This window comes from Phalangium opilio, unplaced genomic scaffold (genome assembly GCF_054372755.1).
Source record: "Phalangium opilio isolate 3A_F unplaced genomic scaffold, DU_Popi_V2 ptg001170l_1, whole genome shotgun sequence".
NCBI lineage: Eukaryota > Metazoa > Arthropoda > Arachnida > Opiliones > Phalangiidae > Phalangium > Phalangium opilio.
This window is the reverse complement of record NW_028324255.1, coordinates 7,382,641-7,398,898: the sequence shown is the minus strand read 5'-3', so window position 1 is coordinate 7,398,898 and position 16,258 is coordinate 7,382,641. Positions and strand designations below refer to the sequence as shown.

Here is a 16,258-nt window from a genome sequence, read left to right as displayed (position 1 = left end):
AGAAAAGTAGTCCCATTTATGAAAGTTTTTATTAATATTTGCATAAATATTAAATTAGAGTTTGAATGTTCATTATTAAAGTGATTTTTTATTGATTCTTCTACATATTATCTGCGTAGTGAAACATACAGGAAATATCTCCGAATGATTTTAAAATTCATACTAGGTTGTGATTTTATGGATAATTTGAAATAAGGACCTCTGACCAATCGCGTAACGCCCTGCCTTTTTGTTAACAAAATTCTCGTGGCTCGCTCCATGCCAAATGAAATTTATCGCGAGATTTTATGAAAGTTGTTTGCTATGTGATAAACGGGGCGCGAGATGTAGAGCGTGCCACTGGAATTTTGTTAACAGGAAGGCTGGGCGTTACGCGATTGGTAAGAGGTCTTTATTTCAAATTATCATTTAAATCTGAACCGAATTTGAATTTTAAAAATCATTTGGAGGTATTTCCTGAATGTTTCACCGTGGTCTTGTAATTAGTCTAAGAATCGAAAAAAACCTACTTGATTTTCTGCTTCACCCTCCCTTTAAACTAGTCTCAACTTTTATTAATAAAAACGTATATTGACTTGGGATTTAAATTTTTCTAAATGTTGAATTTAACAATGCCTTCTTTACCTAAAGCACAGACCTTTTGTAGTAAAGGTTTAGAAACGTATGTACAACAACAGATGTGTAAGGCTATGTTGTTTCATGTACCTATTTGAAGTCCTTATATAGTTGTTATACGCGTCTACGATGAAAAACCAGCTTTGCTGGCAAAAAGAACAAGCATTTATTGTGGTCCTCTCTTGCATGTAAGTACTGTACCTTGCCAGCTTGAAGTACAAAATTTGATTACATAATCTTAATAAAGCGATCGGAACAGGAAAATTTGGTCTCGCCGAATTGGTCTCGCCATTTCGGTCTCGCCGATTTGGTCTCGAGACTAATTGGTCTCACCGATTTGGTCTCGGTACTATTTAGTCTCGTGACTTTTTGGTCTCGGGACTATTTGGTATCGTGATTATTTGGTCTCGGGACTATTTGGTATCGTGATTATTTGGTCTCGGGACTATTTGGTATCGTGATTATTTGGTCTCGGGACTATTTGGTATCGTGATTATTTGGTCTCGGGACTATTTGGTATCGTGATTATTTGGTCTCGGGACGGTTTGGTCTCGTGATTATTTGGTCTCGGGACGGTTTGGTCTCGTGATTATTTGGTTACCTAATTAGTTGCCTCCTTTTCCAAAGCAATTGTCCCAATAATTCGTTGCCACCTTTTCCAAAATATTCTCCTATTAATTAATTGCCACCTTTTCCAAAATATTCTCCTATTAATTCATTGCCACCTTTTCCTAAATATTCTCCTATTAATTTAATTAGCTGCCACCTTTCCAAAATATTCTCCTATTAATTTAATTAGCTGCCACCTTTCCAAAATATTCTCCTATTAATTAGCTGCCACCTTTTCCAAAACATTCTCCTACTAATTAGCTGCCACCTTTTCCAAAACATTCTCCTACTAATTAGCTGCCACCTTTTCCAAAACATTCTTATACTAATTAGCTGCCACCTTTTCCAAAACATTCTCCTACTAATTAGGTGCCACCTTTTCCAAAACATTCTCCTACTTATTAGCTGCCACCTTTTCCAAAGCAATCGTCCCAATAATTCGTTGCCACCTTTTCCTAAATATTCTCCTATTAATTAGCTGCCACCTTTTCCAAAATATTCTGCTATTAATTACTAGCTGCCACCTTTTCCAAAACATTCTCCAACTAATTAGCTGCCACCTTTTCCAAAACATTCTCCTACTAATTAGCTGCCACCTTTTCCAAAACACTCTCCTACTAATTAGCTGCCGACTTTTCCAAAATATTCTCCAATTAATTAGTTGCCACCTTTTCCAAAGCCATCGTCCCAATAATTCGTTGCCACCTTTTCCAAAATATTCTCCTATTAATTAGTTGCCACCTTTTCCTAAATATTCTCCTATTAATTAGCTGCCACCTTTTCCAAAGCCATCGTCCCAATAATTCGTTGCCACCTTTTCCAAAATATTCTCCAATTAATTAGTTGCCCCCTTTTCCTAAATATTCTCCTATTAATTAGTTGCCACCTTTTCCAAAATATTCTGCTATTAATTAGCTGCCACCTTTTCCAAAATATTCTCCTATTAATTAGCTGCCACCTTTTCCAAAACATTCTCCTATTAATTAGCTGTCACCTTTTCCAGAACATTCTCCTACTAATTAGCTGCACCTTTTCCAAAACATTCTTATACTAATTAGCTACCACCTTTTCCAAAACATTCTCCTACTAATTAGCTGCCACCTTTTTCAAAACATTCTCCTACTAATTAGCTGCCACCTTTTCCAAATATTCTCCAATTAATTAGCTGCCACCTTTTCCAAAATATTCTCCTATTAAATATCTGACATATTTTCCAAAATATTTCTATTATTGCTAATAAGTTGTTCGTGGTAAGAGGTGGGCTTTAAATAATCTTCTTACCTCCAAACAACGTTGGGTTGGGTTAGGTCCAGAGACGCATTTGTCCCGAGACCCATTTGTTCCGAGATCCAATTGTCCCGAGACCCAATTGTCCCGAGACCCAATCGTCCCGAGACCCAATCGTCCAGAGGGCCATTTGTCCCGAGACCCATTTGTCCCGAGACCCATTTGTCCCGAGACCCATTTGTCCCGAGACCCATTTGTCCCGAGACCCATTTGTGCCGAGACCCATTTGTGCCGAGACCCATTTGTGCCGAGACCCATTTGTCCCGAGACCCATTTGTCCCGAGACCAAATCCGCGAGACCAAAACGGCGAGACCAAATCGACGAGACCATAACGGCGAGACCAAATTGTCGCGTACCGTAAAGCGATCCATTTGTAATATTTATCACTTTATTAAACTATAATTATAACAAATTTCAAAAAGCAAATATGGCTTTTACTACAATACTCCCTTATTAAATTAATAAAAACTGTCATTGTAGACAAAGACCGGAAAGTGTAGAAGATAAGTTTAGAAAATTAACTGCATTAAGAAACAGATATTCAAATTTTCGCCTTTGAAGACATGATTATAAAACATCAATTATTTAAAAAAATTCTTATCTTACTTTTTTTCACCAAAATTACTTCAGAACAATATTTTAACAAGAAACATGCGCATCATTTTAAGAATAATACGCGTTTCATTTTATTTTCTATCAAAAATTTACAATTAGGTAGAGAATTCGGCCCTATAAAGAGTATAAAATGGACAGAAAATCGTTGAGAGCTGATAAAATAAAACCATATGAAAACTTAACAAAACGTTTAAAAAAGGTTACTCATAGTTATTGTTGTCACGGTCTTTAAGATATAAAAGATTTAAAACTTTTGTTTACGGAGATATCCAACGTGATTTTACTAAAACATTAAAATTTCTTTGAGACGTTTCGGGCCGCGGCTCGTCATTCAGTCTGTTGAACTCAAGTCGGTTCTTGTTAATATACTACTCTACTCTAGGTTATTTTTTAGAAATTTTGGGGAAGTATAACATTAGGTCGCTAGAGGGGTATGGTCCCATTTCTCCCAATTCTGTGTTTCCCAAAATAAATTTTTATCCCAAACTTTTCGATTCCCAGTTCTCCCAATCTTATATTTCCCAATCGGAATTTTTATCCCAAACTATTCAATTCTCATTTCTCCCAATAGAATGGTTACGTCTAATATTTTATGCTGCAAAGGGTTGCTTTCAAAACGACTTTGATTATTTTTAATGCGAATAGGCAAATAGGTTAGGTTAGGTTAGTAATATTTTATAAATCATTAAACTATGGTACGCCTTTTCCAAAATATACGTTTAGCTTCATTGACTTCTCAAATAATATGCCTTTTCCAAAACATTACTGTTATGATAGGTTAGGTTAGATTAGGTTAGGTTTGGTTAGGTTAGGTTAGTAATATTTTATAAATCATTAAACTATGGTACGCCTTTTCCAAAATATTGACGTTTAGCTTCATTGACTTCTCAAATAATATGCCTTTTCCAAAACATTACTGTTATGATAGGTTAGGTTAGATTAGGTTAGGTTTGGTTAGGTTAGGTTAGTAATATTTTATAAATCATTAAACTATGGTACGCCTTTTCCAAAATATTGACGTTTAGCTTCATTGACTTCTCAAATAATATGCCTTTTCCAAAACATTACTGTTATGATAGGTTTGGTTTGGTTTGGTTAGGTTAGGTTAGGTTAGGTTAGGTTAGGTTAGGTTAGGTTAGGTTAGGTTAGGTTTGGTTAGGTTTGGTTAGTAATATTTTATAAATCATTAAACTATGGTACGCCTTTTCCAAAATATTGACGTTTAGCTTCATTGACTTCTCAAATAATATGCCTTTTCCAAAACATTACTGTTATGATAGGTTAGGTTTGGTTAGGTTAGGTTAGGTTAGGTTTGGTTAGGTTTGGTTACTAATATTTTATAAATCATTAAACTATGGTACGCCTTTTCCAAAATATTGACGTTTAGCTTCATTGACTTCTCAAATAATATGCCTTTTCCAAAACATTACTGTTATGATAGGTTAGGTTTGGTTATGTTAGGTTAGGTTAGGTTAGGTTAGTAATATTTTATAAATCATTAAACTATGGTACACCTTTTCCAAAATATTGACGTTTAGCTTCATTGACTTCTCAAATAATATGCCTTTTCCAAAACATTACTGTTATGATAGGTTAGGTTTGGTTAGGTTAGGTTAGTAATATTTTATAAATCATTGAACTATAGTACGCCTTTTCCAAAATATTAATGTTTAGCTTCATTTACTTCTCAAATAATATGCCTTTTTCAAAACATTACTGTTATGTTAGGTTAGGTTAGGTTAAATAATTATCCTGCCAATGTAAAATATATCATTGTTAATAAAACAAAAAAATTCTCTTTGAACTTATTAACATTTGTTTTATGCTGAATTGGGACAAAAGAAATTGGGGGAAAAGACATAGTGTTGGGTCAAATGGGATTGGGAGATATGGGAATTGGGAGAAACGGTTTGGGTTAAACGGGAGTAAATCGCTAGAGGGAATACCCTAAGTGTGCCGCGTGTTTTTTTTATTTTTTATTATGTATAATTATATTATTCATCTATTATTTTTTTAAGTTTGTTCACATTCCAATTATTTTTAAGTACATAACCTGCCTCTAAGTTAAAGTTATTTTTAAACTTTTTAATGTAGATACTTTCGGTAATCTAACGTTTATATACAAAACGTATTCTTCAATTGTAATGTTTTCGAAGTATTAAATATTAACGTGCTGTATAGCTCTCAAAGATCACGATCAACCTACAGATCTTTTCGACACAAATAACTAAATCACAATGAAAAGGCCTAAGTTATTTTCCGCTCCGGAATATTTCCAATTTTAAAATATAAAAATTTAAACTCTTCAAGACAAATCTTTTCAGATATACAAGTATTTGAATATCCTAATAGCAAATGTTAGTGGAAAGTAAAATCTAGTATCAAGCTAGTATCCCTTAAATTCTTCTAGATGCCATTTTTTCTTGAACTGCTATTGAGAACAAAATACATGGGTAAATATTGTTGAAAAACATTTTGGGAAAATGAAATTTTGGTAAAAAAAGTAAGATAAGAATTTTTTAAAATAATTGATGTTTTATAATCATGTCTTCAAAAGTGAAAATTTGAATATCTGTTTCTTCACGCAGATAATTTTCTAAACTTATCTTTCACACTTTCCGGTCTTTGTCTACAATGACCGTTTATATTAACATCTGTTACTTTAGTCTTTATATTAATTAAAATTGTTTAGAAAACACAGGAGAGTAAAAGCTTAATTACCAGCCGTCGTTAATCCGGCTTAATTATCAGCCGTCGGTAGTCTAGCTCAATTACCAGCCGTCGGTAATCTAGCTTAATTACCTGCCGTCAATAATCTAGCTTAATTACCATTTGGCGGTAATCTAGCTTATTTACCAGTCGTCGATAATCTAGCTTAATTACCAGTCGTCTCTAATCTAGCTTAATTACCAGTCGTCTCTAATCTAGCCTAATTACCAGTCGTCTCTAATCTAGCTTAATTACCAGTCGTCGACAATATAGCTTAATTACCAGTCGTCGACAATCTAGCATAATTACCAGTCGTCGACAATCTAGCTTAGTTACCAGTCGTCGACAATCTAGCTTAGTTACCAGTCGTTGGTAATCTAGCTTATATACCAGTCGTCGGTAATCTAGCTTAGTTACCAGTCGTCGGTAATCTAGCTTATATACGAGTCGTCGTTAATCTAGCTTAATTACCAGTCGTCGGTAATCTAGCTTAATTACCAGTCGTCGGTAATGTAGCTTAGATACCAGTCGTCGGTAATCTAGCTTAGATTACATACATTACATTTATATACATTTGTAAATTCTAAGTAGCACAAAAGGAAAAAGAATCCATTTTTTTTATTTTGGTTTGAAATAAATAAACTCATGATAGTAGTTATAACAAACAGAAAGTCAAGGGAATGGCACCGGTAATGAGCAGCATAAAGAGAGGAAAGTTTGCTTCAAGTTAGCAGAGGGACATGGTAGTAGAAATAGTAATCTAGAATTTTGTTCGTTCAAACCTTAATATATCATGAAAATTTCAAGTGAGGAGGCGGCACTACCAAGAAAGATTGATTTTGGCAGATAACAGCGAAAAAATTATGTTCTACACACACTGGTACTATGGGAGAGTTTCAGGGCCGAAGGTCGCACATGATGAAATTTCAACTCCAGTTTACATCAATTCTCCCTGGTCGTATTAATAGCAGGTTAAGCTATAGTTTTCTCAGGTCCTGTTAGTCTCGAAAGGGTTATATAGTCCTTGTAACTTTTAAAGGTTGTTGACATGGCTAAACAGACCGCTATTACAGATTTTTATTGTTTTATAGGTTATTTTGACACGATATCTCCCAAAAGGAATTAATGTAATGATGAAAAGCCGAAATAAGTAAATTTTTGAAATTGATTACCAGTAAAATAATTTATTTCAACGGAAAGCGGTAATGGAACGATGTTTTTTCTTAAGCATACATTTAAGTTTCAATTAAAAAGAAAAATTAATATCTGATCCTTCAGACAAGTGATAACCTCAGTCTTATCGATACTTTTTAGGTCTTGATTCTAATCAAGACATTTTTGATTAATATCTGTTCCTTCAGTCTTCATTATAATTAAGAATGTTAAGAAACTGTTTTATATTTTCAAAATCTGCACTAAGCGGAAACATATATAAAGGGGACCATAACTTTAGCTCAATCAGACATTTATTTATAATGATACTTCAAAAAAAACGTAAATCAATAAGTGTTTGTATTCTTACTGTAATTAACATAATACAATTTTTTACAATCATTTATTGAAACGCAAGGCGCCCCCCTAAAAATTCCAGAAATAGGACCAAAATTGACAATTTTACAAAATTTTTTAAAATGCTGATTTGTGTCCGATTAACATTTAGCTCAAAATTGTCATAAGCCCAATATCAAATTCAGATATCCTTAAAACCTAGCAAAGACGATCCCAAAAGTACCCACAAGTACCTACAAGCACCCACAAGTACCATCAAACACCCACAAGAACCTACAAGCATCCACAAGTACCCACAGGTACTCACAAGTACCTACAAGTACCCACAAGTACCTACAACCACCCACTAGTACCCACAAGTACCTACAACCACCCACTAGTACCCACAAGTACCTACAAGCACCCACAAGTACCTACAACCACCCACTAGTACCCACAAGTACCTACAAGCACCCACTAGTACCCACAAGTACCTACAAGCACCCACAAGTACCTACAAGCACCCACAAGTACCTACAAGCACCCGAGCTCAAACGCCATGTTTTTCTTGCTTAATATCCCTCTAACGGCGTGAATCACGACAAAAACGCCGTAATTCCAATACCCAGAACAACGTAAGTCAAAGTATTTGTTAATAATGATAAAAATCAATACTTAAACTTAATTTATATTAATGAAACTAAGAAAAGGCACTTCTATGTAATGTTATCTTTCATTTAAGATGATTCCCAAACGTAACGAATGAATTGTTTTCTTTATATGCCTTCCTAGAGAAGGCCATTATTCAAAAAAATCCCATGTTATCTCTATGGAAGAATATAGTATCTTTCACCAAATGTCGGATTCATTTTATGGATTCTAAATCCACCCTTAACAACTTTTTTCTTTATAGAATTAACTATTAGTTGGATCTCTTTGAAATTTTAACCACAAAATAAGGGTCCAAATTTTAGTTAACTGGCAAAATTTCAAAGCAGCAAACACAATATGAAAAACGTTACGGCCAATCAAAAACCCTCCTTTAGCATTATAGGTGGTATCAAGTCTTATCTAAGAGAGCGACCGCTCTCCTAGAATATCTTTAACTGCAAGTTCCAATAATCCTTTTTCAAATGAACAGACGCAAGTATGGACAGGATGGGTGCTCTCTTGCTTCGCTATGATTCTTTTTGTAATCGGTATTTATTTCGTTGACCAAGGACCAATTATAAATACACTTTATGTCACATTCGCGAGGAGTGTATGGGCCGCTGGAGTGTCATGGGTCATTTTCGCTTGTTTGACAAATAATGAAGGTAGACAACAATTATGGTTGACAAAGGAGTGGGAATTAGTGGTCGGAATTACATTTTTATTTATAATTTTTCAGGCCCAGTGAATACGTTTCTTTCCTTGAAAGTTTGGATTCCTCTTAGTCGAATGACGTATTGCGCCTACTTGACTCACCCTGTAATCTTAATGTTTTGCGAACTCGATACTTATACGCCTAATCACTTTAGCTATGGCACGGTGGTAAGACAATTCAATCAATTTCAAAGGTAGCAGACATTTAGTAAAGGAAAGGGTTACGTTGGAAGAGACTCTATAAAATAATGCTTCATTTAAAATTGAAAACATTTATCCACCTACAATACTAAGGAAGATAAGATCGATGAAGTTTTCTTACAGAGTTCTATCTGTTCGGAAACTCAGTGAAATAGATCATGACAGTGTTGCGTAGGGGCTGTTTATGGCCATCTTAGACCTAAAATGTCATCTGGTTCACGCGAGTACGATCCTGTAAAAAAACTGAATTGATCGTATCATCTACAATATTGTAGATGTTGTTTCTTCTTGAAATATTCATTATTTTATATGATTTTTCGAAGAAACAAGAGCAAAAATCATTTTGCAGTACTCCATGTGGTTTCCTTTGTGGTAAGGCTGTACAGTGGCTCGCATACATTATAAAGTTACAAAGAGTGTCATATATAATTCAATACACGCGAAACACAGTGACCATAACAAAGGTGCCACCAAGAAGAAATATACCATAAGAGGACTAAATACGCCAGACGTAACGCTTCTACCCTTACGCCGGTGTCAGTGGACAAGTAAGGCCCACCCCTTTCATGTCCGTCATTGCGCTTCGTTTTCCTGTAGGATCCCGTGGGGATAGGTCATACAGACGCGAATGACGTATTCCGACTAGAGAAAAAACAAACCTCGAGCAAAGAAAACAGATAATGGAGGCTGTCCGCGGTGCTGAAACAGTACGCCAGTTGTTTTTAATTGCCATTAACAAATTAGTTAAAGATTTTGAACCTAACTTTAAGGATTTGGAATCGTTCTATTATTACTTCTAAATCGAATCAAGCGCACTACGCTTATGATTTCGTGAGTGCCAAAAACCAAACCCACGAGAAGGTAAAAGACATAGATGACGGAAACATAGAGTAAGATAAAATATGAAGTCCCGCCTCTGTTTCCATCTCCCCCACCCTTGATCGTGGATTGTCGACTACCATGCGAGCACCGGAGGTTAATTTATGTCTTCTTATAGGTATATTTCTTCTTGATGCCACTTCAAGTTTAGGGGGTTGAACGAGAATTCGGTCCCTCCGAGCGTCCTCATACGTGCTCTCTGATTTTAGCCATAGTGTACTTATATTTAGTTTCTTTACGTATCATAAGACTAGACTAACTTTTTCTTAATTAATTTTTTTTCAGTTCAGAGAATCCATTGGATATTTTGTTATATCGTATACGGTTTCGTTCTGTTTGACACTACTCCTCGAATCGCCTATAATCAGATTGACCAAGCTATACAAAACATGGGAAACAACGAAAAAATTGAGGAACTGAATCAAAATGGAAAATAATATAGATCTGTGCAATGCCTGTGTTTTTTATTTACTCTTTAGTAAAAAGATAAATAATTTTTTTGCAATAATAAGTGCTGTATTTATTGCGTTAATTAATAAAATACAACCTAACTAATTAACATACAACAATTTTCACTTGAATAAAAGCTAGAAGGGTGAGATAATGTAGTCCCATTTTATGAAAATTTTATATTTTTATTTGCATAAATATTAGAGTTTGAATGTTCATTATTAAAGCTGGGTGGGGGTATGAAGTGGAAAATCAAGTGATTTTTATCGATTCTTCTACATATTATAAGACCAGTCTTCATGGTGAAATGTTCAGGAAATATTTCCGAATGATTTTTAAACACAAATTCGGTTCCGATTTTAAGGATAATTTGAAATAAGGATCTCTGACCAATCGCGTAACGCCCTGCCTTCCAGTTAACAAAATTATCGAGGCACGCTCCATGCCAAATTAAATTTATAGCGAGATTTGATAAAACTTGCGCGCGATGTGGTAATTGTGGCGCGATCTGTGGAGCGTGCAACTGGAATTTTGTTAACAGTAAGGCAGGGCGTTGCGCGATTGGTCAAAGGTAATCAAAACACAACCGAAATATGAGAAATTGAATGAAAATGGGAAAGTTGTATAGACCTGAGCCAATTATTATTGCGTGTCCATAACGCAAGGGTGTTTTGTAATGCGTCACGACGTATTTATATACTGAATAAAAAAACCCAATTGAATCTATCCGGGAAATATACACATTCCTTAGTTAAATAAAATATATCGCAAAAATCATATTCTCTTTGTGGGTATATCTAATTTAGAAACCTTAAATTATAATTGTTGTTATTGTTATTTGTATTTAACAATTAAGATATGGTTTTGAGATGCTGTGGTTTTCTCATTATTAAAATTAAATCAGGGGTTTATCATGCCAAGGGTCATTAAGATAAATTTGTGTTAACAGGTTAATGCAATGTATTGCGCGATACATTGCTCACCACTGTATAAAAGTACTAACGCACCTACGGTTTCTAGGAAATTAATTAATACATTAAAAAATTCTCAAAATGTGCTTATCGCGCCGAGATACGTCGATTTTGATTGTTTTTCAAAATCGCACCAAAATCTTATTTATCGCTCGATTGAGGTGAAATTCTTTTTAAGGAGCGTTTTATAGGAAATTCAGCCAAATTTAATCAGAAATTTGTTCAAAAAAAATTGTTTTCAAAAGTCAATTTTGAAAAACAATTCCAATTTTTTTCGTTTAAAATATGAAATTCGTACATACGATTTCTTACTGAAAATTAAATTTCACACTTTTTTCAAAGCGCTGGACAATGTACAGGTTTTAACACGAGTGGAATTACTAATTCGTAATTAATAATGTGTCTCAACGTATTTAATCAATAATATACTGAATAAAAAACAATTAAATCTAAAGCGGAACTATATATTCTTTAGTTAAGTAAAATATATCGAATAAAAACACATACTCTTTGTGGATCTCTGTTGTAGAAAATCTTATTCTACAGGGCCGGTAGGCACTTGTAGATATGACTTGATACCGTTTTTTAACGTCAGGAGCAGATGACAAAGGAGTCTCGGACGCTAGCTTCCATAATGTAGAGGGCAATGGGATCCGCGAACGTCACGGTTATTAACCAAAATCATTACGCCAGTGCCACCTCTCGTAGGAAATTTGAGCTTTATTTTCCAACCAATAACGTGGCTGCAAAGTCTCGAAAGGAGATTTGGGAAATCGCGTCGGGAGCCTCTCTTTAAAAATATGTATCGTCTGCTTATAATTAGCCTAGGCTTAACGAGTATTAGAGTTAAAAAATGGATTTCAACGGCTTTTTAATCTTTTTTTTAGACTAAAATTGATAATGAAAAGCCCAGTGAGTAACGTATGTATACTATTAAAAAACTAAAATGTGTTTCAGTGCCAAATTTTTCTAAATTTATTCTTGAATTAAATGATAGCTACAAGAGGTGGGGAAAAGAAATCACGCACGATCTTTTAAAACCCAAAATGTAAGAGACAGTGATTTCGTTTCCAACCTCTTGTAGCAGTCAATTAATTCCTACCTTTAAGGTCACAAAATGTAGTCTTATCTTTTATCTTAATACCAACGATTACAGCTGTTTGAATAACGTAATTATATTGTGTATATTTATGTCGCGATCGGGTAAGACGAACCTCAGTAGCCACCGTTAGTCCGTTATTACAAAAAAAATTCCCAGCAGACCTTGGTGCCAGATATAATCCACCAAAAGCATCGTCTGCTATAATGTCTGATAGCGCCTCTATGGCAAACGATACCGCTACAGCTGTGACGTACGCGGGTCCCATTGCCCTCTATATTGTGGAAGCTAGCGTCCGAGACTCCTTTGTCATCTGCTCCTGGTAACGTTAAAGTAAAATTCACATGCTTTTGCTAAATTTCCTATGGAGATTAACATGGGAATTTTCGTGATTTTTCCCCACCGCTAACTTAAAAATACAGCGAAGTTACTTTTCGGAGTTATCTTAAATTAACAATTAAGTATTCAGGGTGTGCTATCAGCCAGTTTGATCAAAACAATTAAGTCTAAGTATGTTAATTGTAGTTAATTACAGAAGTACGGCTTTGACCATCGTGATTGGACATAATAATTAGCTAGATCTCTTGGAAAACTCAGTGTTATTACGTATCTGTAGTGTGGTGGTTATCACGTCCGCTTCACACGCGGAAGGTCCCAGGTTCGAGCCGTGGTAGATACATGCATTGACCATCGTGATTGGACATAAGAATTAGCTAGATCTCTTGCATAACTTAGACTTACCACGTATCTATGGTGCAGTGGTTATCACGTCCGCTTCACACGTGGAAGGTTCCAGGTTCAAGCCCTGGTGGATACATGTTTTGACCATCGTGACTGGGCAAAAGAAATAGCTAGATCTCTTGGATAACTTATACATACCACGTGTCTGTGGTGTAGTGGTTATCACGTCCGCATTACACGCGGAAAGTCCCAGGTTCGAGCCCAGGTAGATACATGTTTTAACCATCGTGATTTTACATAATAATTAGGTAGATCTCTTGGATAACTTAGACTTACCACGTGTCTGTGGTGTAGTGGTTATGATAAATATTTAACAATTATTTTACTTCACTTGGTTTAATAATGTGACATAGGTGCCGTACTTTTTCCCTACTTTTAAAACCGTTAAACTAAGTAATATTAGAAGTTTAACAGATTTTCTAAAAAATATGTTAAAAGCCACTGTAAATGGTGCATAAATGCCCAATATTTCCTTAATACTTGCAAATAATATTAGTAAATGGCGTGAATTGATCATAGAAATGGGGTTAAAGTACACCCTAAATGATGTCTTTTTTGGCACTGGAAAAAACAGCATATATGGTGTTTGAATGCACCATTATATTTTAGAGTGCAAATGTATGACGGTAAAGCAAACATAATTATTCAAAATTTAATTACATTAAGACTGAAGTGACAGATATTATATAAAAACGTCTTGGTTTGGACCAAGGCCGAAAAAACAAACGATATGTGTGAGGTTTATCAATTGACTGAAGTTCAGATATTGAAATTTTTTTGTAGTTATTTTTATCCACTCAATCCTTAATCAATATTTAATTCAATCAACTGATTTTACTGTTAATCGATCTAGTCCCTCTAAATTAATTGAAAAAATTATATATCTACGCTTTTTCAAGAACAATTACATTTTCCGAAAACATTTTATCATGAAATTAATTATTTTGAAGGGATTTTGTGTCGATGCTCACTAACTTGTGAGCACCTTGACTGACATAGTTTTAATTGTCGCTGGCTTGACAAATTTTCAAGTTTGCACCAAAAGAAGTTTAAATCTGTTTTAAGTTGTTGAAAAGACTGTCGTTTACAGTGAATGTCGTCTACTTAAGACAAAGCAACAAAGTTTATCCTGTGTGGTAAAGGGTAAAGATCACATAAACAGAAATACTTCTCAGTACTTGTTGATGTATTAGTAAAAAACTGCATTGTAAGATAACGAGTGAGGTCAAAGGTTAACTAGATAATCTTTGAGTAGGACTATATAAAGAATTACTCTAGATACAGTTTTCAGTGTCGAAGCAAGATCTCGTGTAGGCGGCTAGAACTCTTTTATTAACTCATGTAGATAAATATATTTTAAACTTCATTTAACTTGCGTTATCTTTTCACCAACATAACATGGTATCATAAGTGACAGAACCTCACACCTTGTAAGTCCGACATTATGGCTTCGTTTAAAAGTCCAGAACCCTTTCACCCCGGCGGGAATCCAGCTGAAGCGTGGGCCTCCTACAAGGAACGATTCCAAATCTACGCTATCGCTAGTAAGCTCACTAAAGAAGAGCCCGAACTTCAACGCAAAGTACTTTTCCACGTTATCGGTCCCGAAGGACTTCGCATTTACAAAACTCTTTCAATTACACCCCAAGATGAGGAATGCACTCTCGACGACATTTATCTTGCCTTCGACACCTACTACAAACCGTACCAGAACGTTACTTATGCTCGCTACAATCTTTTCACGACGAAGCAAGAACCAGGTGAACCCTTTGATTCCTTTCTCACGAAATTAAAAACTCAAGCCTCTCAGTGTGATCTGGACAAACCTAATCTCACCGACTCTCTGGTGGCTACCCTGCTTGCGATCGGTACCACCAATCCTGAAGTTCGAAAACGCCTACTAAAATTGCACCCACTAACCCTGAATGGAGCTATAGCTATAGCTCAGGCTGAAGAAACTTGAATGCACCAGGCTCAAGCTATTCAACCAACGAAAAACAACATGTCCACAGAGAGGGATCCGGAAGGAGAAGACCCTTCCTCTTTGCATGCCCTTGGCCGACACAAGAACAACTACCAACGCCATGAGTCGCGCCGCACAAGAGAGCGTGATACGTTTCAACATCAACGACCACGGAGTCACAGCATGGTTCAACCACCCATGTCAACCCGAACTGACTTCCGCTCTCGCATGCAAACTTGGACCAACAGACGTGGACCACGCACCAACGATCCAGCAGCACCACAATCCACATTCCCATGCACCAGATGCGCCCTCCGTAATCCATACCAACAATATCCAGCCTTAGGATCCTTGTGCCGCGCCTGTGGAGGGTCCAATCATTGGGCAACGGCTTGTCGAGCAGCACACACCTTAGACATTACTTTACCCGGAAACGGATATAGCATGTCACGTCAAGCAGAGCCAAACTCCTTCTGCACCAATGAACTGACATATACGGACAACCCAGAGCTTGACAAAAACGACTACCTCTACTCTGACTCCCTAACCATGTATGCAACGTTTCCGGAACAACGTATCAATGAAGAAGACAAACTATGGCGAGCGGACATACAGATTTCAAACATACGCAACATTTTCAAGATCGATACGGGCTCTCAAGTGAATGTCATACCTGAAGCCATTTACAACACCATACATCCAAGACCGCTAATGCAACCAGCAAAACACACCACCAAATCGTACTCTGGCCATACCGTCGAAGTGTTGGCGTAATACAAGTCAATTGCTCTACTGCAGTAGCGACAATGCCCTTAGATCTACACAGCAAAGTACCCAACATCAATCCTCAGCGCCAGAGCCTCTCGCAAACTTGGACTCATCACACGACTACCACATAACCTTGGCAACATTAAGAACAGTAGCCAATCTCACCAATGCAACTCACAAATCGACCAGCATAGATGCAATCACCGTACCTCTCGAAATAAGGAACAGCACACCACAAGCCATTTTGGAAATGTATCCTGATGTTTTCGACACAGTGGGACGACTACCGGGACAGTATCATATGAAACTCCGACCTGACGCCGTACCGACGAGATCCGTAGCGCGCAAAATACCAATCAAGCTTTTACCACGAGTGGAAGCCGAACTTAAACGCATGATGGATGCTGGGGTCATAATCCGTGTGTCAGAACACACCGAATGGTTACACCACATATACTGGTGGAAAAGAGTCAAGACAGAGGTAAGAGATTGGGAAC

The 16,258-nt window shown here is 36.2% G+C and overlaps 2 protein-coding genes and 2 non-coding genes across 13 annotated transcripts; all 4 read left to right on the top strand.

The window, feature by feature from the left end:
- The first annotated feature begins 8,352 nt into the window (after positions 1 to 8,352).
- Positions 8,353 to 10,706, top strand: LOC149584652 (nose resistant to fluoxetine protein 6-like). Of its 10 annotated transcripts, XR_016380258.1 has the most exons (5): positions 8,353 to 8,640; positions 8,715 to 8,857; positions 9,214 to 9,780; positions 9,888 to 9,985; positions 10,060 to 10,706. XR_016380258.1 is itself a non-coding variant. In XM_089863386.1 (4 exons), the coding sequence occupies exons 1-4, from the start codon at positions 8,505 to 8,507 to the stop codon at positions 9,379 to 9,381; spliced, it is 369 nt and encodes a 122-aa protein (XP_089719512.1). In that variant the 5' UTR covers positions 8,353 to 8,504; the 3' UTR covers positions 9,382 to 10,706. The 10 variants fall into 10 exon arrangements, 5 of the variants coding, with proteins under 5 accessions (XP_089719512.1, XP_089719510.1, XP_089719511.1 ...); XR_016380255.1 differs by having other exon boundaries at positions 9,214 to 9,597; positions 9,661 to 10,706; XR_016380257.1 differs by having other exon boundaries at positions 9,888 to 10,706.
- Positions 10,707 to 12,895: 2,189 nt separating this feature from the next.
- On the top strand, positions 12,896 to 12,968 carry TRNAV-CAC (transfer RNA valine (anticodon CAC)). Its single transcript has one exon. It is a non-coding gene; the product is annotated as a tRNA-Val (tRNA).
- Positions 12,969 to 13,033: 65 nt separating this feature from the next.
- Positions 13,034 to 13,106, top strand: TRNAV-CAC (transfer RNA valine (anticodon CAC)). The gene has a single exon. It is a non-coding gene; the product is annotated as a tRNA-Val (tRNA).
- Positions 13,107 to 13,324: 218 nt separating this feature from the next.
- LOC149584649 (uncharacterized) lies at positions 13,325 to 15,004 on the top strand. Its single transcript, XM_089863430.1, has one exon. The coding sequence runs from the start codon at positions 14,475 to 14,477 to the stop codon at positions 14,991 to 14,993; it is 519 nt and encodes a 172-aa protein (XP_089719556.1). The 5' UTR covers positions 13,325 to 14,474; the 3' UTR covers positions 14,994 to 15,004.
- Positions 15,005 to 16,258: the final 1,254 nt, after the last annotated feature.

Excerpts from the sequence above, each read along its gene's own strand:
- LOC149584652 (XM_089863383.1), top strand. The coding sequence starts at position 8,505 with ATGATTCTTTTTGTAATCGGTATTTATTTCGTTGACCAAGGACCAATT. Across the intron at positions 8,641-8,714 it reads TTGTTTGACAAATAATGAAG|GCCCAGTGAATACGTTTCTT; the intron begins GTAGACAACAAT and ends ATAATTTTTCAG. Across the intron at positions 8,858-9,213 it reads ACTTTAGCTATGGCACGGTG|AAACAAGAGCAAAAATCATT; the intron begins GTAAGACAATTC and ends GATTTTTCGAAG.
- LOC149584649 (XM_089863430.1), top strand. The coding sequence starts at position 14,475 with ATGGCTTCGTTTAAAAGTCCAGAACCCTTTCACCCCGGCGGGAATCCA.